Raw genomic sequence first — 23,853 nt, forward strand, 5'->3', positions numbered from 1 at the left:
TAAAGAAAAAGAGGATAAAACTGAGAAAACTACTACAACTGCTTCACATCCATGTGGTTGTGGATCAGATTTATAAGACAGCATAATATCAAAATACATTGACACTGTGATAGTGCTGCCACATCTAAAACAGTTTGTCTTTTAGTCATTTTCACATGTGCAGTCTCCACGGTGCCTGTTATTTCCTTGAACAGTAATGAGAAGAAAGACTGAAATTTACAGCCTTTCTACATCAGTGGGTTTTTTTTGGTAATTAGGCAGGTGACCATCAAAAATACATTTAGTGCAAAGACATCTACAAAATGTAAATCATCTGGGAAACGCAGATAAATAATAAAACTTCATATCCGCTCACATCAATAGACATGTTTTCAGACAACTCCAAATAAAACACAAATTTCAGTAAAAATTAAAAAAAAAAATTGGACTTATTTTAAAATGGATGTCAAACAATGGGTGTGACACTTAGCTGTGTGTGAAACTATTTTCTGATCGAATAAAACAAAAATTAGTTCTTTTTAAAATAACATTATAAAATCTTTTTCTAATCTTGGTCAGTTTGAAACCGTAAATCAGAGGATTCATAATAGGAGGAATGACAAGAAACTCTAATGCTACAAAGTTTTGAAGGGACCGAGGCAACTCTTTCGAATCCAGTCGCATACTTATAACATCAGTAAGTATTGCCACAACAAAAGTAAATAATGAGACGAGATGTGGGACACATGTTTGCATGAACTTTGCCCTGTTTTCTATAGACCTGACACATGTTTGAATGATATACATATAGGACCAAACTATAAAAACCCCATGAAGAAAATAAATAATTATTGTAATATTTGCAAATATGCCATTAACTATAGTTTGTGCTGGAAAACAAGCGAGTTGAACAATAATCCAGTTCACACAGAAGAGTCTGGAAAGATACGGGCTGCATAACTTCAGTCTGGATGTTAGAAAGGCATTCGTAGCCGTAATGCAGACGGTTGTTAACCACAAAAAACATGCAAACCTAATGACTCTTTGCTTTGACATGATAGAGTGGTACTTCAGTGGCTGACATATGGCCACATATCTGTCATATGCCATGAGTGCAAGAATCAACAGTTCGCCACAGACAAAAGAATAAATCACCTGAGTCTGAATAAGGCAACCGTAATATGAGATGACATAAACATCAGAGAGGAGATCCCAGAGAAATTTAGGGTAGAAACCTGCTGTTCCATAAAGTGCATTCATGCAAAAGACACAGATCAGAATATACATTGATTCATGGAGGTTGCCGTCCAAGATGATGATCACAATGAGAGAAACATTGACGAGGCAAATGATGCAGTAACACAACAAACTGAGGAAAAAGAGAACAAACCTGTGACTGATTGTTTCATTGAAACCTGAAAGAAAAAACATTGTTATTACAGAAACATTATTCATTGTGATTGAGAGACCTAAGTGAAGCCTAGTCTCTCACTGTATCTGGTCTCTGTTCTCCTCTCTCCTCTATCAGGTACAGATAACAGCAACATGTGAGCTGGGATTTCAAACCAGCCAATCATTGATCTGGAACGAAAGCTCACAGCTTTGGAAAATCACAGGGGATTTAATATGTATCATGTACTAAACACATAATAAAACAAACCTGCAGGTTCTTGAAAAAGAAATATTAAAACGTTTTACAACTTTATTTAAAAAATGCTTTTTTCACAATACTGTTAGGAATTTCTTACATTTATGCCAATTAAACATAATTGTCCAGGGCTTGTTGTGGTTTTCTTCTGTTTTTCGTTTGTATTCTTTCGTAGTCCAGTCAGATCATTGTTGATTCAGTGATAATGATCAGGCTATCTGACGTTTGCTGAAGTCACTAGAAAGACAGTAAGATGTTCTTGTGAATGTTGCTTTGTCTTTGCCTCTTCGTAACTCTGTGGAAAAAAGAATTGTTTGCACCTGTTACCTGCTACTTACCTGTTACTCTGCCACCTGCTCACTCTCTACTTTTCCTATTCCACAATGGAAAAATTCCATCCCAGGTACCTCTCCAATTTTCTGCAGAGTGATGTAACCTTATCGTTGCACCACGATCACCGCCTTTTCTTCCAGCCCAGAAAAGAGTAAATCAAAGTTTCTTTTGCGTAAAACCATGGTCTCAGAGATCAAGTTGTAAATTCTGAGTTGCTGCAGGAACCACAACCTCTGCTGGGTCTTCTTCTGGATAGAGTCTATGTATGGGGACCACTTCAGATCGCGTGGAAAGGTGGGTCCTAGGAATCTGAAGTGATCCATGGTAAGTACTCTAGGTTACTGTAAGGTTCACTGTCACCTACACAGTTGGGTCCGGGTAGTTCTGACTGCAACAGTGGAACAGGTGGTCCACCTCCTGTCTCTACGTGGACTCGTCTTCATTGTGGATCAGACCAGTGATTACCAGTGTGCAAATCATGCGAACAGATCCATAGAAGATGCCATCAACGTAGCTCTAAACTCTTTGCTGAGCCACCTGGAGCAGTGGCAAAGCTACGTCCGAATGGTCTTTTTGGGTGTTCTCAGAATCTCATCTCTAGTTTGTGGTTCTGTGATTCACAGCTGAGTGTGAAGCAGTGGGAATGAGAATCAGCACCTCCAAATCTGAGGCCATGGTCATCAGCCAGAAAAGGGTGGAGTGCCCACTTCAGGTCAGGGACGAGTTCCTGCCCCAAGTGTCACGGCCTGGGGGATCGGCGAGACGCTCGTCTGCCTTTTCTGTCTTTTTCTCTCTCTCTCGTGCTCTCTCTCTCCTCCTCTCTGTCGCCGGGGCGGAACTCATTGTGGGTTCACGCTCTCGGCCCACGCCCACGAAAAAGAACACAGCTGATGCCCATCAAGGTGAACGGCATTTAAGCCAGGAGGTGACTGCTGGTCTTCGCTGGATCGTTGTCTACCACTCGTCAGTGAAAGTCAAGATACAGCTCAAGATAAGTCAAGTGTCTTTTGTGAATATCGTTCTCATTCCTGTCTCCTTAGCTACAGACCCCCTGGATTACCTTTCTCGTGTGAATCTGTGTGTCAAGTGTAAAAAGAAGGATTGCCGTCGTGTATTTGGAGAGTTGGAGAGCGAGTGATTTCCCCCTTGGATTTCCCTTGTGTTCAGCTGATTCAGGAGTCCCGCGTTTGAGTCCCTTGCATTGAACCGTAACATAACGATCCCGCCAGAATATGGACTCAGCGGACTCTGCAGCCCAGCACCGCGTCCTCACGGCTGAGGAGGTTTTTGAACGCCACGAACAAATGCTGCAGCTCATCAATCAGCAGTTGGCCGCTCTAACACAGGCCCTTGCTCAGCGCGTACCCCTGGTAAGCCCAGCAGCCTCTCCTCCCTCTGTCTCCTCACAGTTACCGGCTTCTGAGCCTCCGGCACCCGAGCCTTTGGCTTCGCCTCATCCCACTCCCTCGGAGCCCCCGGAGCGAGCTTTGCTAACACCGGAACCCTTCGCGGGTGAGTTTCACAAGTGTGCCGGTTTTCTGACCCAAATAACAATGCAGTTTAGACAGTTGCGGAGGACATATGAAACTGACGAGGCTAAGATTGCCTTTCTTTGTCCAGCTCTTACGCGGACCGGCTTTAAACTGGGCTCAAGCTGTTTTGAGAACTGATGGCAGCATCTCGTACCAGGATTTTCTTGCTAAATTTAAATGTGTGATTGAGAGAGATGCTGGCCCTGATGCAGCAGCTCACCGTTTACTAAATCTTAAGCAGGAAAGACGAAGTATGGCAGAATACTCCATTGAGTTCTGGACGTTGGCTGAAGAGACCGGGTGGGGGCAGCCAGCATTGATAAGTACTTTGTTGAACAACGTGTGTGATGAGTTAAAGGGCGAACTAGTGATAAGAGAGTCACCTAAAACTTTGTCTGATGTGATAACCTTGTGTGTAAAGGTGGACGGGCATTTACGTGTGCGCCGCAGAACTGAGGACTACGTTTCCCAGAGGTCTCTGGGACACGACGAAGCAGCATCGGGCAGAAGTGCCACGAGTGGCGGAGGAGATTCGGAGTCGCATAACATGGAGGAGGGTGAGCAACCTATGCAGCTGGGGCACTCTCGCCTTTCACCCGAGGAACGGCACCGTCGGTGGAGGGCTGATGAGTGTTTCTATTGCGGCCGTAAGGGTCATGTTGCCAATGTTTGCCCGTCTCTGCCAAAAGGCCGCAGTAGGGAGGAGAATACGGGTGGGCGAGGTCTCTAGTTCACAGTCTCCTCCACGGCTCATGCTAGCAGCTAAATTAATGGTGCAGCTTCAAGTCCACCCTCTTAAGGCTCTAATTGATGCAGGGGCGGAACAAAACTTTATTGACGCTTTGCTAGCCCAACGATTTAATCTGAACTCCGAGCCTCTGCCACAGTCACTCCAAGACACCGCCCTCAGTGGCCAGCGACTCTTTTAAATTCTGCCTTCGAGCTCCTTCAGGGGGCCACCATCCTCACTAAGCTGGTCCTGCGCAACGCCTACCATCTGGTAAGAATAAGGGAGGGGGATGAATGGAAAACAGCCTTCAACACTCACCTTGTTCATTTTGAATATCTTGTCACACCGTTTGGTCTGACCAATGCCCCAGCTGTTTGTCAGGCCCTGGTAAACGACGTACTGCAGGACTTCATTAACCACTCCGTCTTCATTTATCTGGATGACATCCTCATTTTCTCTCATTCTGTCTCTGAACACGAACGCCATGTCAGGCAGGTCCTCCAACGCCTCCTGGAAAACCATCTCTTCGTGAAGGGGGAAAAATGTGAGTTTTATACTTCCACAGTCTCTTTCCTGGGCTATGTCATTGAACAAGGTAACCTGAGAGCGGACCCTGCCAAAGTTCAGGCTGTGTTAAACTGGCCCACTCCATCCCATCGCAAGCAGCTTCAGAATTTCTTGGGTTTTGCTAACTTTTATCGCAGTTTTATCCGCAACTATAGCCAGCTCGCTCTACCCCTGACTCGTCTTACCTCACCCAAGGTCCCCTTCCGCTGGGATCAACCGGCTCGCCAGGTTTTCTCTTGCCTGAAGAAGCGCTTTGCCTCTGCACCCATCCTCATCCAACCCAATCTCAGTCAACCCTTCATCGTGGAGGTGGACACCTCGGACGCAGGAGTGGGGGCGGTGCTCTCCCAGCGACAAGGTGGTAAGCTTCATCCTTGTGCTTACTTATGATACTTATGATGTGGGGAACTGAGAGCTATTGGCCATCAAGCTGGCCCTAGAAGAGTGGCATCACTGGTTGGAGGGAGCTCCCCAACCATTCGTGAACCACAAAAACTTGGAATACATCCGGTCCGCGAAACGACTCAACGCCAGGCAAGCTAGTTGGACTCTGTTTCTCACCAGATTCCAATTCACAATTACCTACAGACCTGGCTCTCGTAATGTCAAACCCGATTCCTTCTCACGCCAATTTGCCACCTCCGAAGACGCTGCCCAGGACGCCCCCATTCTTCCTTCCACGTGTGTTGTCGGGGCCCTAACCTGGGAGATTGAGTCAGCTATTCGAGAGGCCCAACAAACGGAACCGGACCCTGGTACAGGTCCCCCAGGCCTACTCTTTGTTCCCTCTACTGTCAGATCACGAGTTTTGCATTGGGCTCACACGGCCAAGTTCACCTGCCACCCTGGGGTCCACCGCACCATTACCTTCCTCCAACGCTTCGCCTGGTGGCCGTCTTCAGCTAAGGACGTCCGCGAATACATTGCTGCCTGTTCTACATGCGCTCAAAACAAGAGCATCAATCAGCCATCTTCCGGCCTTCTCCAACCCCTACCGACCCCTGGCCGCCCGTGGTCACACATTACAATGGACTTCATCACGGGCCTCCCTTCCTCATCAGGTAACTCAGTCATCCTTACTATCATTGATCATTTTTCGAAAGCTGCTCACTTTGTCCCCCTCCCCAAGCTCCCCACTGCTTTAGAAATAGCTCGACTCCTGACTAACCATGTCTTTCTCCTTCACGGAATCCCCACGGACATCATCTCTGATAGGGGGCCGCAGTTCACACCACGGGTCTGGAAAGCATTCTGCAACGCCCTCGGAGCGCAGGTCAGTCTCTCCTCTGGTTTCCACCCTCAGACTAACGGCCAGACAGAATGGGCCAATCAGGAACTCGAGGCAGCCCTCTGGTGCTTGGCATCCACCAATCAGACAACTTGGAGTGAGCAACTCCCATGGGTTGAGTATGCCCACAATAGTGTAACAGGTATTACAATTAAATTATATGAGATACGCATTAAATTATTGTCTCGACAACTTTGGACTAGTATCAGAAAGTTCTAGGTGAGACTATGGAGCCAGGAAAGGATCAGCAGAGAAGGAACCACACAATGATAGATAAGATGTGATTAGAATAGAAACTGTATTGAAAGTTGTAAAGTTTACAAACCCTGCCTGTCTAAAGCCGGCTTCCTACAGTGCACAAACGCACATTAAAGGGCTCAAAAATCAAATCAAAACCAAACATCCTCTTTAAGGAAATTCTCCAAAGAGTTTCAATTAAAGAGCTTCCGCTCCTTTTACTCAGTCCACTTCTCTTTGGAAAGAGAAATTAGAGTTCCTTGTGTGTGTGTGTGTGTATGTGTTTCTGTCCACTGGTTCTAACACTACCTGGGTAGATTTTTAAAGTGTTAGTCTTATCTGTGTCAAGGAATGTAGTTATAGTCCTGAGGTTCGCTGAAGATGGATCCAACGGCTCGCCACACCGTACTCTGGTCCGTCTACAGTCACTCTCTTGGGATTGGCTCGCCACTGAACCCGCAGGGTTCAGATCTCGAATGATCCAGTCCTGGTCAAAAACCAATCTATGCACACAGTTCAGAGTGCATACATTACTATTTTATCTATGCTTCTTCCATCACTCATCTTTCAGTCAAGTATTGCTTCAGCACGCCCAAAATGAATCAAAGCACCCCCAAAGATTTCTTACTCTTTTTTTTGACAATATTTTCTGTTTGTGTGACACACTACTAAAAATATAAAAAGCATACAGTACTGTACTTGTTTGAGACGTAACATTGTAACAACAAAAGTATAGATAACCCCCCCTCCCAAAATGGTTTGTTCCAGCTTGCCTCTCCCCTACTCTGGCTCTAGCGCTCTTGCTGCCAGAGCGATGGTAGCTGAGACGCAGCGGAGTGGAGGTGTAAGTGCCTGGCTTAAAACAGGACATATTAGCTGCATTTAACCTTCAGTTACTCTTTATATAGTTAGGTAGGATCAGACCATGTTTCTTTTTAGCTGAAAAGCATTACACCCAGGTAACCTGCAGTGTTAAAAACGTGTTATCCGACAATGTTCGCTACTCTACAATCCGTCGAGTAGCAAGTAAATATCACAACTCCGACTGGTTGTCTTTATGGTGCTAACATTCATGTAGCATCCCTTACCGGAGCTCGTGGTGAGATAGCTTGCCCGGCTGACGCAGCTCCCCACGGCCGAATTTCACAGATATCAGATCCTAATAAATAGCCATCTATTGACTACTAGTATGTGAAGATGAATTGTGAATTTAACTTTTATTTTAGCTTTTCTTACTGGGATCTTTCAGCTAATTTGGCAGTTGCCTGTGAGTAATGGCTTTCACAACAGGAAATGTTGACTGACAGAAAGTCATCTCAAGGCATACTTGCCTTGAGATGACTTTACTTGCCATACTTGCCATCTGATGTGGGTTACAATAGTCTTACCTCCTCAGCCACCGGGGTGTCCCCCTTCAAAGCATCTCTGGGCTACCAACCACCTCTCTTTCCGGCCGTCGAAGGTGAGCACTTTGTCCCCTCTTTCCAGCAGCATCTACGGAGGTGTTGACGTGCCTGGAGAGCCACCCGGGCACAGCTGATCGCAATAAGCGCCTGGCGGACCGTCACCGAACCCCCGCACTTCGGGCATCCTGGGTGCCTCCTGAATGAGGTGTTTTGGTCATTACCCACCAGGAGGAGGCCCCCGGTGGAGGAGCCTCCTCCTGGTGGGTGGAGGAGGCCCCGGGGCAGACCTGGGACACGCTAGAGAGATTTTATCACTCAGCTGGCCTTGGAACGCCTTGGTGTTCCCCCAGACAAGTTGGAGAAGGTAGCTGAGGAGTGGGAGGTCTGGGCTCCTCTGCTAGAGCTGCGGCCCCTGTGACCCGGCCCCGGATAAGCAGATGGATGGATGGATGCTCTTTGTGGATTACAACTCAGCTTTCTATACAATCATCCCGGATATCCTCTTCACAAAACTGGTCACTCTTGGCCTTTGACTTTCTCACCAACCGGCCCCAAGACTGCAGTTCATCCCACAACAACAACATCATCATCAAGTTTGCTGAAGACACCACAGTAGTCAGACTTATCTCAAAAGGAGACGAGGCAGCCTACAGAGAGGAAGTCCTGAAGTTGACATCATAGTGTTCAGAGAAAAAACTAGCACTGACCATTATGAAAGCGAAAGAGATCATTGTCGACTTCAGGTGGCACAGCACTGACTTAGGCCCCCTATACATCAACAGTGATGGTTGGAGAGGGTCCACCCCTTCCAGTTTCCCAGGAAGCACAAACTGGACTCCAACCTGCTGCTGATCTTCTACTGCTCGTCCATTGACAGCCTGCTGACATACTGCATCAAAGTAAGGTACGGCAGCTGACCAGATGGGAACAGAGTGAAGCTTCACAGTGTAATCAAGGCAGCACAGACGATTATTGGCTGCCCTCTCCCCCCCGTGGCAGACATTCATTTCACCCGCTGCCTCAACAGAGCAACAAACATCATCAAGGGCAGCTCCCACCCAGGTTTTGACCTGTTCGACCTTCTTCCCTCAGGGAAGCGCTACAGGTGCAGCAGCACAAAAACTGACAGACTTAGAAACAGTTCCTTTGCAAAAGCCATGAGCACCCTGAACTCACACATGCACCGACGACACAGTTTCACCCCCCAATTCAAGCCTCCCCTCTATACACAGAATATACAAACACTACCACCACTGTGCAATATTTAATTTATGTCAAATACCTCAGTGTAAATATAGACTATGTTTTTCCAGTATTTGTATATTTGATATTTTTTGATATTGACCTGCCCATATGACTGAGCGATCGTGGTTCAAGAGCCCCGGCTTGGACAGTCTCGGTCGTTGTGTTCTTGGGCAAGAAACTTCACCCTTTGCCTACTGGTGGTGGTCAGAGGGCCCGGTGGCGCCAGTGTTTGGCAGCGTTGCCTCTGTCAGTGCGCCCCAGGGTGGCTGTGGCTGCAATGTAGCTTGCCATCACCAGTGTGTGAATGGGTGGATGACTGGATGTGTAAAGCGCTTTGGGGTCCTTAGGAACTAAGTAAAGCGCTATACAAAATACAGGCCATTTACCATATGTATACAGTGCCACAGAACTGTGCACCTCACCCCCTTTCTTCTTCTCCCACATGTCTGCACTGGGTAGGAGATGCTCTCAATCTCTTTGTACATGTTTATAGTGACAATAAAAGGCATTCTAGTCAATCAGTTTAGAGGGTCAAGAACAGCAGGGAGAGAACACGCTTATTGGGGAGGCCTTTGCTGGTAGTTTGTGTGGGATGTGGTGCTTTTTGGCCTCACCTGCTGCTGGGAAATGAGCTACCAGATCTTTTTTTTTTTTTTTTTTTTGAAATTGTACACATTTATTTCTTACTATTTAACAGATTTCTCATTTCTTTTTACTTAATACAGTAAAAAGAAACATTTTGTCATGTAGAAAAACTTATTTGTACTTTTAAATATTCAGCTTCAACTTTCAATCCTTCAGACAATGGAAAAAACATTTAATTGTACAAGTGTTAAGTAAAAATGGACTTACATGTTTGATTAGGCAGAAATTCAAAAACTGGTCCAGTTGCTAAAACCTCTGACTGTTTCAATAAGTGTTAAAGAAAAAGAGGATAAAACTGAGAAAACTACTACAACTGCTTCACATCCATGTGGTTGTGGATCAGATTTATAAGACAGCATAATATCAAAATAGATTGACACTCTGATAGTGCTGCCACATCTAAAACAGTTTGTCTTTTAATCCTTTTCACATGTGCAGTCTCCACGGTGCCTGTTATTTCCTTGAACAGTAATGAGAAGAAAGACTGAAATTTACAGCCTTTCTACATATCAGTGTTTTTTTTTGGTAATTAGGCAGGTGACCATCAAAAATACATTTAGTGCAAAGACATCTACAAAATGTAAATCATCTGGGAAATGCAGATAAATAATAAAACTTCATATCCGCTCACATCATTAGACATGTTTTCAGACAACTCCAAATAAAACACAAATTTCAGTAAAAATTTAAAAAAAAATTGGACTTATTTTAAAATGGATGTCAAACAATGGGTGTGACACTTAGCTGTGTGTGAAACTATTTTCTGATCGAATAAAACAAAAATTAGTTCTTTTTAAAATAACAACACTATGCAATTTTTTTCTAATCTTGGTCAGTTTGAAACCGTAAATCAGAGGATTCATAATAGGAGGAATGACAAGAAACTCTAATGCTACAAAGTTTTGAAGGGACCGAGGCAACTCTTTCGAATCCAGTCGCATACTTATAACATCAGTAAGTATTGCCACAACAAAAGTAAATAATGAGACGAGATGTGGGACACATGTTTGCATGAACTTTGCCCTGTTTTCTATAGACCTGACACATGTTTGAATGATATACATATAGGACCAAACTATAAAAACACCATGAAGAAAATAAATAATTATTGTAATATTTGCAAATATGCCATTAACTATAGTTTGTGCTGGAAAACAAGCGAGTTGAACAATAATCCAGTTCACACAGAAGAGTCTGGAAAGATACGGGCTGCATAACTTCAGTCTGGATGTTAGAAAGGCATTCGTAGCCGTAATGCAGACGGTTGTTAACCACAAAAAACATGCAAACCTAAGGACTCTTTGCTTTGACATGATAGAGTGGTACTTCAGTGGCTGACATATGGCCACATATCTGTCATATGCCATGAGTGCAAGAATCAACAGTTCGCCACAGACAAAAGAATAAATCACCTGAGTCTGAATAAGGCAACCGTAATATGAGATGACATAAACATCAGAGAGGAGATCCCAGAGAAATTTAGGGTAGAAACCTGCTGTTCCATAAAGTGCATTCATGCAAAAGACACAGAGCAGAATATACATTGATTCATGGAGGTTGCTGTCCAAGATGATGATCACAATGAGAGAAACATTTAGCAGGCAAATGATGCAGTAACACAACAAACTGAGGAAAAAGAGAACAAACCTGTGACTGATTGTTTCATTGAAACCTGAAAGAAAAAACATTGTTATTACAGAAACATTATTCATTGTGATTGAGAGACCTAAGTGAAGCCTAGTCTCTCACTGTATCTGGTCTCTGATCTCCTCTCTCCTCTATCAGGTACAGATGACAGCAACATGTGAGCTGGGATTTCAAACCAGCCAATCATTGATCTGGAATGAAAGCTCACAGCTTTGGAAAATCACAGGGGATTTAATATGTATCATGTACTAAACACATAATAAAACAAACCTGCAGGTTCTTGAAAAAGAAATATTAAAACGTTTTAAAACTTTATTTAAAAAATGCTTTTTTCACAATACTGTTAGGAATTTCTTACATTTATGCCAATTAAACATAATTGTCCAGGGCTTGTTGTGGTTTTCTTCTGTTTTTCGTTTGTATTCTTTCGTAGTCCAGTCAGATCATTGTTGCTTCAGTGATAATGATCAAGCTATCTCACGTTTGCTGAAGTCACTAGAAAGACAGTAAGATGTTCTTGTGAATGTTGCTTTTTCTTTGCCTCTTAGTAACTCTGTGGAAAAAAGAATTGTTTGCACCTGTTACCTGCTACTTAACTGTTACTCTGCCACCTGCTCACTCTCTACTTTTCCTATTCCACAATGGAAAGATTCCACCCCAGATACCTCTTCAATTTTCTGCAGAGTGATGTAACCTTATTGTTGCACCACGATCACCCCCTTTTCCTCCAGCCCAGAAAAGAGTAAATCAAAGTTTCTTTTGTGTAAAACTATGTTCTCAGAGATCAAGTTGTAAATTCTGAGTTGCTGCAGGAACCACAACCTCTGCTGGGTCTTCTTCTGGATAGAGTCTATATGTGGGGACCACTTCAGATTGTGTGGAAAGGTGGGTCCTAGGAATCTGAAGTGATCCATGGTAAGTACTCTAGGTTACTGTAAGGTTCACTGTCACCTTCACAGTCGGGTCCGGGTGGTTCTGACTGCAACAGTGGAACAGGTGGTCCACCTCCTGTCTCTACGTGGACTCGTCTTCATTGTGGATCAGACCAGTGATTACCAGTGTGCAAATCATGCGAACAGATCCATAGAAGATGCCATCAACGTAGCTCTAAACTCTGTGCTGAGCCACCTGGAGCAGTGGCAAAGCTACGTCCGAATGCTCTTTGTGGGTGTTCTCAGAATCTCATCTCTAGTTTGTGGTTCTGTGATTCACAGCTGAGTGTGAAGCAGTGGGAATGAGAATCAGCACCTCCAAATCTGAGGCCATGGTCCTCAGCCGGAAAAGGGTGGAGTGCCCACTTCAGGTCAGGGACGAGTTCCTGCCCCAAGTGTCACGGCCTGGGGGATCGGCGAGACGCTGATCGGCCTTTTCTGTCTTTTTTTTCTCTCTCGTGCTCTCTCTCTCCTCCTCTTTGTCGCCGGGGTGGAACTCATTGTGGGTTCACGCCCTCGGCCCATGCCCACGCCCACGGAAAAGAACACAGCTGATGCCCACCAAGGTGAACGGCATTTAAGCCAGGAGGTGACTGCTGGTCTTCGCTGGATCGTTGTCTACCACTCGTCAGTGAAAGTCAAGCTACAGCTCAAGATAAGTCAAGTGTCTTTTGTGAATATCGTTCTCATTCCTGTCTCCTTATCTACAGACCCCCTGGATTACCTTTCTCGTGTGAATCTGTGTGTCAAGTGTGAAAAGGACTGCTGTCGTGTATTTGGAGAGTTGGAGAGCGAGTGATTTCCACCTTGGATTTCCCTTGTGTTCAGCTGATTCAGGAGTCCTGCGTTTGAGTCCCTTGCATTGAACCTTAACATAACGATCCAGCCAGAATATGGACTCAGCGGACTCAGCGGACTCTGCTGCCCAGCAGCGCGTCCTCACGGCTGAGGAGGTTTTTGAACGCCACGAACAAATGCTGCAGCTCATCAATCAGCAGTTGGCCGCTCTAACGCAGGCCCTTGCTCAGCGCGTACCCCTGGTAAGCCCAGCAGCCTCTCCTCCCTCTGTCTCCTCCCAGTTATCGGCTTCTGAGCCTCCGGCACCCGGGCCTTTGGCTTCGCCTCATCCCACTCCCTCGGAGCCCCCGGAGCGAGCTTTGCTAACACCGGAACCCTTCGCGGGTGAGTTTCACAAGTGTGCCGGTTTTCTGACCCAAATAACAATGCAGTTTAGACAGTTGCGGAGGACATATGAAACTGACGAGGCTAAGATTGCCTTTCTTTGTCCAGCTCTTACGCGGACCGGCTTTAAACTGGGCTCAAGCTGAAGAGATTCGGAGTCGCATAACATGGAGGAGGGTGAGCAACCTATGCAGCTCGGGCACTCTCGCCTTTCACCCGAGGAACGGCACCGTCGGTGGAGGGCTGATGAGTGTTTCTATTGCGGCCGTAAGGGTCATGTTGCCAATGTTTGCCCGTCTCTGCCAAAAGGCCGCAGTAGAGAGGAGAATACGGGTGGGCGAGGTCTCTAGTTCACAGTCTCCTCCACGGCTCATGCTAGCAGCTAAATTAATGGTGCAGCTTCAAGTCCACCCTCTTAAGGCTCTAATCGATGCAGGGGCGGAACAAAACTTTATTGACGCTTTGCTGGCCCAACGATTTAATCTGAACTCCGAGCCTCTGCCACAGTCACTCCAAGACACCGCCCTCAGTGGCCAGCGACTCTTTTAAATTCTGACTTCGAGCTCCTTCAGGGGGCCACCATCCTCACTAAGCTGGTCCTGCGCAACGCCTACCATCTGGTAAGAATAAGGGAGGGGGATGAATGGAAAACAGCCTTCAACACTCACCTTGTTCATTTTGAATATCTTGTCATGCCGTTTGGTCTGACGAATGCCCCAGCTGTTTGTCAGGCCCTGGTAAACGACGTACTGCAGGACTTCATTAACCACTTTGTCTTCGTTTATCTGGATGACATCCTCATTTTCTCTCATTCTGTCTCTGAACACGAACGCCATGTCAGGCAGGTCCTCCAACGCCTCCTGGAAAACCGTCTCTTCGTGAAGGGGGAAAAATGTGAGTTTTATACTTCCACAGTCTCTTTCCTGGGCTATGTCATTGAACAAGGTAACCTGAGAGCGGACCCTGCCAAAGTTCAGGCTGTGTTAAACTGGCCCACTCCATCCCATCGCAAGCAGCTTCAGAATTTCTTGGGTTTCGCTAACTTTTATCGCAATTTCATCCGCAACTATAGCCAGCTCGCTCTACCCCTGACTCGTCTCACCTCACCCAAGGTCCCCTTCCGCTGGGATCAACCGGCTCGCCAGGCTTTCTCTTGCCTGAAGAAGCGCTTTGCCTCTGCACCCATCCTCATCCAACCCGATCTCAGTCAACCCTTCGTCGTAGAGGTGGACGCCTCGGACGCAGGAGTGGGGGCGGTGCTCTCCCAGCGACAAGGCGGTAAGCTTCATCCTTGTGCTTACTTATGATACTTATGATGTGGGGAACTGAGAGCTAGTGGCCATCAAGCTGGCCCTAGAAGAGTGACATCACTGGTTGGAGGGAGCTCCCCAACCGTTCGTGGTTTGGATGGACCACAAAAATTTGGAATACATCCGGTCCGCGAAACGACTCAACGCCAGGCAAGCTAGTTGGACTCTGTTTCTCACCAGATTCCAATTTACAATTACCTACAGACCCAGCTCTCGTAATGTCAAACCCGATTCCTTCTCACGCCAATTTGCCACCTCCGAAGACGCTGCCCAGGACGCCCCCATTCTTCCTTCCACGTGTGTTGTCGGGGCCCTAACCTGGGAGATTGAGTCAGCTATTCGAGAGGCCCAACAAACGGAACCGGACCCTGGTACAGGTCCCCCAGGCCTACTCTTTGTTCCCTCTACTGTCAGATCACGAGTTTTGCATTGGGCTCACACGGCCAAGTTCACCTGCCACCCTGGGGTCCACCGCACCATTACCTTCCTCCAACGCTTCGCCTGGTGGCCGTCTTCAGCTAAGGACGTCTGCGAATACATTGCTGCCTGTCCTACATGTGCTCAAAACAAGAGCATCAATCAGCCATCTTCCGGCCTTCTCCAACCCCTACCGACCCCTGGCCGCCCGTGGTCACACATTGCAATGGACTTCATCACGGGCCTCCCTTCCTCATCAGGTAACTCAGTCATCCTTACTATCATTGATCGTTTTTCGAAAGCTGCTCACTTTGTCCCCCTCTCCAAGCTCCCCAGTGCTTTAGAAATAGCTCGACTCCTGACTAACCATGTCTTTCTCCTTCACGGAATCCCCACGGACATCGTCTCTGATAGGGGGCCGCAATTCACACCACGGGTCTGGAAAGCATTCTGCAACGCCCTTGGAGCGCAGGTCAGTCTCTCCTCTGGTTTCCACCCTCAGACTAACGGCCAGACAGGATGGGCCAATCAGGAACTCGAGGCAGCCCTCTGGTGCTTGGCATCCACCAATCAGACAACTTGGAGTGAGCAACTCCCATGGGTTGAGTATGCCCACAATAGTGTAACAGGTATTACAATTAAATTATATGAGATACGCATTAAATTATTGTCTCGACAACTTTGGACTAGTATCAGAAAGTTCTAGGTAAGACTATGGAGCCATGAAAGGATCAGCAGAGAAGGAACCACACAATGATAGATAAGATGTGATTAGAATAGAAACTGTATTGAAAGTTGTAAAGTTTACAAACCCTGCCTGTCTAAAGCTGGCTTCCTACAGTGCACAAACGCACATTAAAGGGCTCAAAAATCAAATCAAAACCAAACATCCTCTTTAAGGAAATTCTCCAAAGAGTTTCAATTAAAGAGCTTCCGCTCCTTTTGCTCAGTCCACTTCTCTTTGGAAAGAGAAATTAGAGTTCCTTGTGTGTGTGTGTGTGTGTATGTGTTTCTGTCCACTGGTTCTAACACTACCTGGGTAGATTTTTAAAGTGTTAGTCTTATCAAAGTAGATGTCTTTCTGAAAGCGCTGTAACTAAGTTTAAGAATATAATCCAGCCACTGTTATCATCGTCAATGCCCTGTACCAACACAGAGCAGAGCAGCTATCTGAACGCTACCCCAACAGAGGTCGATTATCTTGTTAATAATTTCACCTCCTCACTACGTACGACTCTGGATACTGTAGCTCCAGTGAAAACTAAGGTCTCTAATCAGAAGTACCTGACCCCGTGGTATAATTCTCAAACACGTACCCTAAAGCAGATGACTCGAAATCTGGAGAGGAAATGGCGTGTCACAAATTTAGAGGATCATCATTTAGCCTGGAGAAATAGTTTGTTGCTTTATAAGAAAGCCCTCCGCAAAGCCAGAACAGCTTACTACTCATCACTGATTGAAGAAAATAAGAACAACCCAGGTTTCTCTTCAGCACTGTAGCCAGGCTGACAAAAAGTCAGAGCTCTGTTGAGCCAACCATCCCTTTAACGTTAACTAGTGATGACTTCATGAACTTCTTCACAAATAAAATTTTTATCATTAGAGAAAAAATTACCAATAATCATCCCACAGATCTAATATTATCTACAGCTACTCTTAGTTCCATTGATGTTAAGTTAGACTCTTTTTTTCCAATCGATCTTTCTGAGTTAACTTCAATAATTACTTCCTCCAAACCATCAACGTGTCTTTTAGACCCCATTCCTACAAAACTGCTCAAAGAAGTCCTGCCATTGATTAATTCTTCGATCTTATATATGATCAACCTATCTCTAATAATCGGCTATGTACCACAGGCCTTCAAGGTGGCTGCAGTTAAACCTTTACTCAAAAAGCCATCTCTAGACCCAGCAGTCTTAGCTAATTATAGGCCAATCTCCAACCTTCCTTTCATATCAAAAATCCTTGAAAGAGTAGTTGTCAAACGGCTAACAGATCATCTGCAGAGGAATGGTTTATTTGAAGAGTTTCAGTCAGGTTTCAGAGTTCATCACAGCACAGAAACAGCTTTATTGAAGGTTACAAATGATCTTCTTATGGCCTCTGACAGTGGACTCATCTCTGTGCTTGTCCTTCTTGACCTTAGTGCAGCATTCGATACTGTTGACCATAATATCCTATTAGAGCGATTAGAACATGCTGTAGGTATTACAGGTATTGCACTGCAGTGGTTTGTATCATATCTATCTAATAGACTCCAATTTGTGCATGTAAATGGAGAGTCCTCTTCACACACTGAGGTTAATTATGGAGTTCCACAGGGTTCGGTGCTAGGACCAATTCTGTTTACATTATACATGCTTCCCCTAGGCAGCATCATTAGAAGACATAGCATACATTTTCACTGCTATGCAGATGACACCCAGCTCTATCTGTCCATGAAGCCAGATAACACACACCAATTAGTTAAACTGCAGGAATGTCTTAAAGACATAAAGACTTGGATGGCCACTAACTTTCTGCTTCTTAACTCAGATAAAACTGAGGTCATTGTACTCGGCGCTGAAAAGCTTAGAAATATGGTATCTAACCAGATTCTTACTCTGGATGGCATTACCTTGGCCTCCAGTAACACTGTGAGGAACCTTGGAGTCATTTTTGACCAGGATATGTCCTTCAACGCACATATTAAACAAATATGTAAGACTGCGTTCTTCCATTTGCGCAACATCTCTAAAATTAGAAATATCCTGTCTCAGAGTGACGCTGAAAAACTAGTTCATGCATTTATTACTTCCAGGCTAGACTACTGCAATTCATTATTATCAGGATGTCCAAAAAACTCACTGAAAAGCCTTCAGTTAATCCAAAATGCTGCAGCAAGAGTACTGACAGGGACTAGAAAGAGAGAGCATATTTCTCCTGTTTTGGCTTCCCTTCATTGGCTTCCTGTTAAATCCAGAATTGAATTCAAATCCTGCTCCTCACATACAAGGTCTTAAATAATCAGGCCCCATCTTATCTTAATGACCTTGTAGTACCATATCACCCTATTAGAGCACTTCGCTCTCGCTCTGCAGGCCTACTTGTTGTTCCTAGAGTATTTAAAAGTAGAATGGGAGGGAGAGCCTTCAGTTTTCAGGCCCCTCTTCTGTGGAACCAGCTTCCAGTTTGGATTCAGGAGACAGACACTATCTCTACTTTTAAGATTAGGCTTAAAACCTTCCTTTTTGCTAAAGCATATAGTTAGGGCTGGACCAGGTGACCCTGAATCCTCCCTTAGTTATGCTGCAATAGATGTAGGCTGCCGGGGGATTCCCATGATGCATTGAGTTTTTCCTTTCCAGTCACCTTTCTCACTCACTATGTATTAACAGACCTCTCTGTATTGAATCATATCTGTTATTAATCTCTGTCTCTCTTCCACAGCATGTCTTTATCCTGTCTTCCTTCTCTCACCCCAACCGGTCGCAGCAGATGGCCGCCCCTCCCTGAGCCTGGTTCTGCCGGAGGTTTCTTCCTGTTAAAAGGGAGTTTTTTCCTTCCCACTGTCGCCAAAGTGCTTGCTCATAGGGGGTCATATGATTGTTGGGCCATCACTCATCTTTCAGTCAAGTATTGCTTCAGCACCCCCAAAATGAATCAAAGCACCCCCAAAGATTTCTTACTCTTTTTTTTTGACAATATTTTCTGTTTGTGTGACACACTACTAAAAATATAAAAAGCATACAGTACTGTACTTGTTTGAGACGTAACATTGTAACAACAAAAGTATAGATAACCCCCCCTCCCAAAATGGTTTGTTCCAGCTCGCCTCTCCCCTACTCTGGCTCTAGCGCTCTTGCTGCCAGAGCGATGGTAGCTGAGACGCAGCGGAGTGGAGGTGTAAGTGCCTGGCTTAAAACAGGACATATTAGCTGCATTTAACCTTCAGTTACTCTTTATATAGTTAGGTAGGATCAGACCATGTTTCTTTTTAGCTGAAAAGCATTACACCCAGGTAACCTGCAGTGTTAAAAACGTGTTATCCGACAATGTTCGCTACTCTACAATCCGTCGAGTAGCAAGTAAATATCACAACTCCGACTGGTTGTCTTTATGGTGCTAACATTCATGTAGCATCCCTTACCGGAGCTCGTGGTGAGATAGCTTGCCCGGCTGACGCAGCTCCCCACGGCCGAATTTCACAGATATCAGATCCTAATAAATAGCCATCTATTGACTACTAGTATGTGAAGATGAATTGTGAATTTAACTTTTATTTTAGCTTTTCTTACTGGGATCTTTCAGCTAATTTGGCAGTTGCCTGTGAGTAATGGCTTTCACAACAGGAAATGTTGACTGACAGAAAGTCATCTCAAGGCATACTTGCCTTGAGATGACTTTACTTGCCATACTTGCCATCTGATGTGGGTTACAATAGTCTTACCTCCTCAGCCACCGGGGTGTCCCCCTTCAAAGCATCTCTGGGCTACCAACCACCTCTCTTTCCGGCCGTCGAAGGTGAGCACTTTGTCCCCTCTTTCCAGCAGCATCTACGGAGGTGTTGACGTGCCTGGAGAGCCACCCGGGCACAGCTGATCGCAATAAGCGCCTGGCGGACCGTCACCGAACCCCCGCACTTCGGGCATCCTGGGTGCCTCCTGAATGAGGTGTTTTGGTCATTACCCACCAGGAGGAGGCCCCCGGTGGAGGAGCCTCCTCCTGGTGGGTGGAGGAGGCCCCGGGGCAGACCTGGGACACGCTAGAGAGATTTTATCACTCAGCTGGCCTTGGAACGCCTTGGTGTTCCCCCAGACAAGTTGGAGAAGGTAGCTGAGGAGTGGGAGGTCTGGGCTCCTCTGCTAGAGCTGCGGCCCCTGTGACCCGGCCCCGGATAAGCAGATGGATGGATGGATGCTCTTTGTGGATTACAACTCAGCTTTCTATACAATCATCCCGGATATCCTCTTCACAAAACTGGTCACTCTTGGCCTTTGACTTTCTCACCAACCGGCCCCAAGACTGCAGTTCATCCCACAACAACAACATCATCATCAAGTTTGCTGAAGACACCACAGTAGTCAGACTTATCTCAAAAGGAGACGAGGCAGCCTACAGAGAGGAAGTCCTGAAGTTGACATCATAGTGTTCAGAGAAAAAACTAGCACTGACCATTATGAAAGCGAAAGAGATCATTGTCGACTTCAGGTGGCACAGCACTGACTTAGGCCCCCTATACATCAACAGTGATGGTTGGAGAGGGTCCACCCCTTCCAGTTTCCCAGGAAGCACAAACTGGACTCCAACCTGCTGCTGATCTTCTACTGCTCGTCCATTGACAGCCTGCTGACATACTGCATCAAAGTAAGGTACGGCAGCTGACCAGATGGGAACAGAGTGAAGCTTCACAGTGTAATCAAGGCAGCACAGACGATTATTGGCTGCCCTCTCCCCCCCGTGGCAGACATTCATTTCACCCGCTGCCTCAACAGAGCAACAAACATCATCAAGGGCAGCTCCCACCCAGGTTTTGACCTGTTCGACCTTCTTCCCTCAGGGAAGCGCTACAGGTGCAGCAGCACAAAAACTGACAGACTTAGAAACAGTTCCTTTGCAAAAGCCATGAGCACCCTGAACTCACACATGCACCGACGACACAGTTTCACCCCCCAATTCAAGCCTCCCCTCTATACACAGAATATACAAACACTACCACCACTGTGCAATATTTAATTTATGTCAAATACCTCAGTGTAAATATAGACTATGTTTTTCCAGTATTTGTATATTTGATATTTTTTGATATTGACCTGCCCATATGACTGAGCGATCGTGGTTCAAGAGCCCCGGCTTGGACAGTCTCGGTCGTTGTGTTCTTGGGCAAGAAACTTCACCCTTTGCCTACTGGTGGTGGTCAGAGGGCCCGGTGGCGCCAGTGTTTGGCAGCGTTGCCTCTGTCAGTGCGCCCCAGGGTGGCTGTGGCTGCAATGTAGCTTGCCATCACCAGTGTGTGAATGGGTGGATGACTGGATGTGTAAAGCGCTTTGGGGTCCTTAGGAACTAAGTAAAGCGCTATACAAAATACAGGCCATTTACCATATGTATACAGTGCCACAGAACTGTGCACCTCACCCCCTTTCTTCTTCTCCCACATGTCTGCACTGGGTAGGAGATGCTCTCAATCTCTTTGTACATGTTTATAGTGACAATAAAAGGCATTCTAGTCAATCAGTTTAGAGGGTCAAGAACAGCAGGAGAGAACACGCTTATTGGGGAGGCCTTTGCTGGTAGTTTGTGTGGGATGTGGTGCTTCTTGGCCTCACCTGCTGCTGGGAAATGAGCTACCAGATCTTTTTTTTTTTTTTTTTTTGAAATTGTACACATTTATTTCTTACTATTTAACAGATTTCTCATTTCTTTTACTTAATACAGTAAAAAGAAACATTTTGTCATGTAGAAAAACTTATTTGTACTTTTAAATATTCAGCTTCAACTTTCAATCCTTCAGACAATGGAAAAAACATTTAATTGTACAAGTGTTAAGTAAAAATGGACTTACATGTTTGATTAGGCAGAAATTCAAAAACTGGTCCAGTTGCTAAAACCTCTGACTGTTTCAATAAGTGTTAAAGAAAAAGAGGATAAAACTGAGAAAACTACTACAACTGCTTCACATCCATGTGGTTGTGGATCAGATTTATAAGACAGCATAATATCAAAATAGATTGACACTCTGATAGTGCTGCCACATCTAAAACAGTTTGTCTTTTAATCCTTTTCACATGTGCAGTCTCCACGGTGCCTGTTATTTCCTTGAACAGTAATGAGAAGAAAGACTGAAATTTACAGCCTTTCTACATATCAGTGTTTTTTTTTGGTAATTAGGCAGGTGACCATCAAAAATACATTTAGTGCAAAGACATCTACAAAATGTAAATCATCTGGGAAATGCAGATAAATAATAAAACTTCATATCCGCTCACATCATTAGACATGTTTTCAGACAACTCCAAATAAAACACAAATTTCAGTAAAAATTTAAAAAAAAATTGGACTTATTTTAAAATGGATGTCAAACAATGGGTGTGACACTTAGCTGTGTGTGAAACTATTTTCTGATCGAATAAAACAAAAATTAGTTCTTTTTAAAATAACAACACTATGCAATTTTTTTCTAATCTTGGTCAGTTTGAAACCGTAAATCAGAGGATTCATAATAGGAGGAATGACAAGAAACTCTAATGCTACAAAGTTTTGAAGGGACCGAGGCAACTCTTTCGAATCCAGTCGCATACTTATAACATCAGTAAGTATTGCCACAACAAAAGTAAATAATGAGACGAGATGTGGGACACATGTTTGCATGAACTTTGCCCTGTTTTCTATAGACCTGACACATGTTTGAATGATATACATATAGGACCAAACTATAAAAACACCATGAAGAAAATAAATAATTATTATAATATTTCCAAATATGCCATTAACTATAGTTTGTGCTGGAAAACAAGCGAGTTGAACAATAATCCAGTTCACACAGAAGAGTCTGGAAAGATACGGGCTGCATAACTTCAGTCTGGATGTTAGAAAGGCATTCGTAGCCGTAATGCAGACGGTTGTTAACCACAAAAAACATGCAAACCTAAGGACTCTTTGCTTTGACATGATAGAGTGGTACTTCAGTGGCTGACATATGGCCACATATCTGTCATATGCCATGAGTGCAAGAATCAACAGTTCGCCACAGACAAAAGAATAAATCACCTGAGTCTGAATAAGGCAACCGTAATATGAGATGACATAAACATCAGAGAGGAGATCCCAGAGAAATTTAGGGTAGAAACCTGCTGTTCCATAAAGTGCATTCATGCAAAAGACACAGAGCAGAATATACATTGATTCATGGAGGTTGCTGTCCAAGATGATGATCACAATGAGAGAAACATTTAGCAGGCAAATGATGCAGTAACACAACAAACTGAGGAAAAAGAGAACAAACCTGTGACTGATTGTTTCATTGAAACCTGAAAGAAAAAACATTGTTATTACAGAAACATTATTCATTGTGATTGAGAGACCTAAGTGAAGCCTAGTCTCTCACTGTATCTGGTCTCTGATCTCCTCTCTCCTCTATCAGGTACAGATGACAGCAACATGTGAGCTGGGATTTCAAACCAGCCAATCATTGATCTGGAATGAAAGCTCACAGCTTTGGAAAATCACAGGGGATTTAATATGTATCATGTACTAAACACATAATAAAACAAACCTGCAGGTTCTTGAAAAAGAAATATTAAAACGTTTTAAAACTTTATTTAAAAAATGCTTTTTTCACAATACTGTTAGGAATTTCTTACATTTATGCCAATTAAACATAATTGTCCAGGGCTTGTTGTGGTTTTCTTCTGTTTTTCGTTTGTATTCTTTCGTAGTCCAGTCAGATCATTGTTGCTTCAGTGATAATGATCAAGCTATCTCACGTTTGCTGAAGTCACTAGAAAGACAGTAAGATGTTCTTGTGAATGTTGCTTTTTCTTTGCCTCTTAGTAACTCTGTGGAAAAAAGAATTGTTTGCACCTGTTACCTGCTACTTAACTGTTACTCTGCCACCTACTCACTCTCTACTTTTCCTATTCCACAATGGAAAGATTCCACCCCAGATACCTCTTCAATTTTCTGCAGAGTGATGTAACCTTATTGTTGCACCACGATCACCCCCTTTTCCTCCAGCCCAGAAAAGAGTAAATCAAAGTTTCTTTGTGTAAAACTATGT

At 44.7% G+C, this 23,853-nt stretch overlaps 3 protein-coding genes across 3 annotated transcripts; all 3 read right to left on the minus strand.

Annotated features, from left to right (window-relative positions):
- Positions 1-465: 465 nt before the first annotated feature.
- On the minus strand, positions 466-2,224 carry LOC146501100 (olfactory receptor 2K2-like). Its single transcript, XM_085134569.1, has one exon. It carries the CDS (start codon positions 1,432-1,434, stop codon positions 466-468), a length of 969 nt encoding a protein of 322 aa, XP_084990695.1. The 5' UTR covers positions 1,435-2,224.
- Positions 2,225-9,786: 7,562 nt separating this feature from the next.
- On the minus strand, positions 9,787-11,389 carry LOC146501101 (olfactory receptor 2K2-like). The gene has a single exon (XM_085136486.1). The coding sequence runs from the start codon at positions 11,320-11,322 to the stop codon at positions 10,351-10,353; it is 972 nt and encodes a 323-aa protein (XP_084992612.1). The 5' UTR covers positions 11,323-11,389; the 3' UTR covers positions 9,787-10,350.
- A 10,219-nt stretch (positions 11,390-21,608) lies between these two features.
- On the minus strand, positions 21,609-23,211 carry LOC146501102 (olfactory receptor 2K2-like). Its single transcript, XM_085135135.1, has one exon. It carries the CDS (start codon positions 23,142-23,144, stop codon positions 22,173-22,175), a length of 972 nt encoding a protein of 323 aa, XP_084991261.1. The 5' UTR covers positions 23,145-23,211; the 3' UTR covers positions 21,609-22,172.
- Between the last annotated feature and the right edge of the window lie 642 nt (positions 23,212-23,853).

The sequence above is a fragment of the Neolamprologus multifasciatus genome, chromosome 16 (genome assembly GCF_963576455.1).
Source record: "Neolamprologus multifasciatus chromosome 16, fNeoMul1.2, whole genome shotgun sequence".
Classification (NCBI taxonomy): Eukaryota; Metazoa; Chordata; class Actinopteri; order Cichliformes; family Cichlidae; genus Neolamprologus; species Neolamprologus multifasciatus.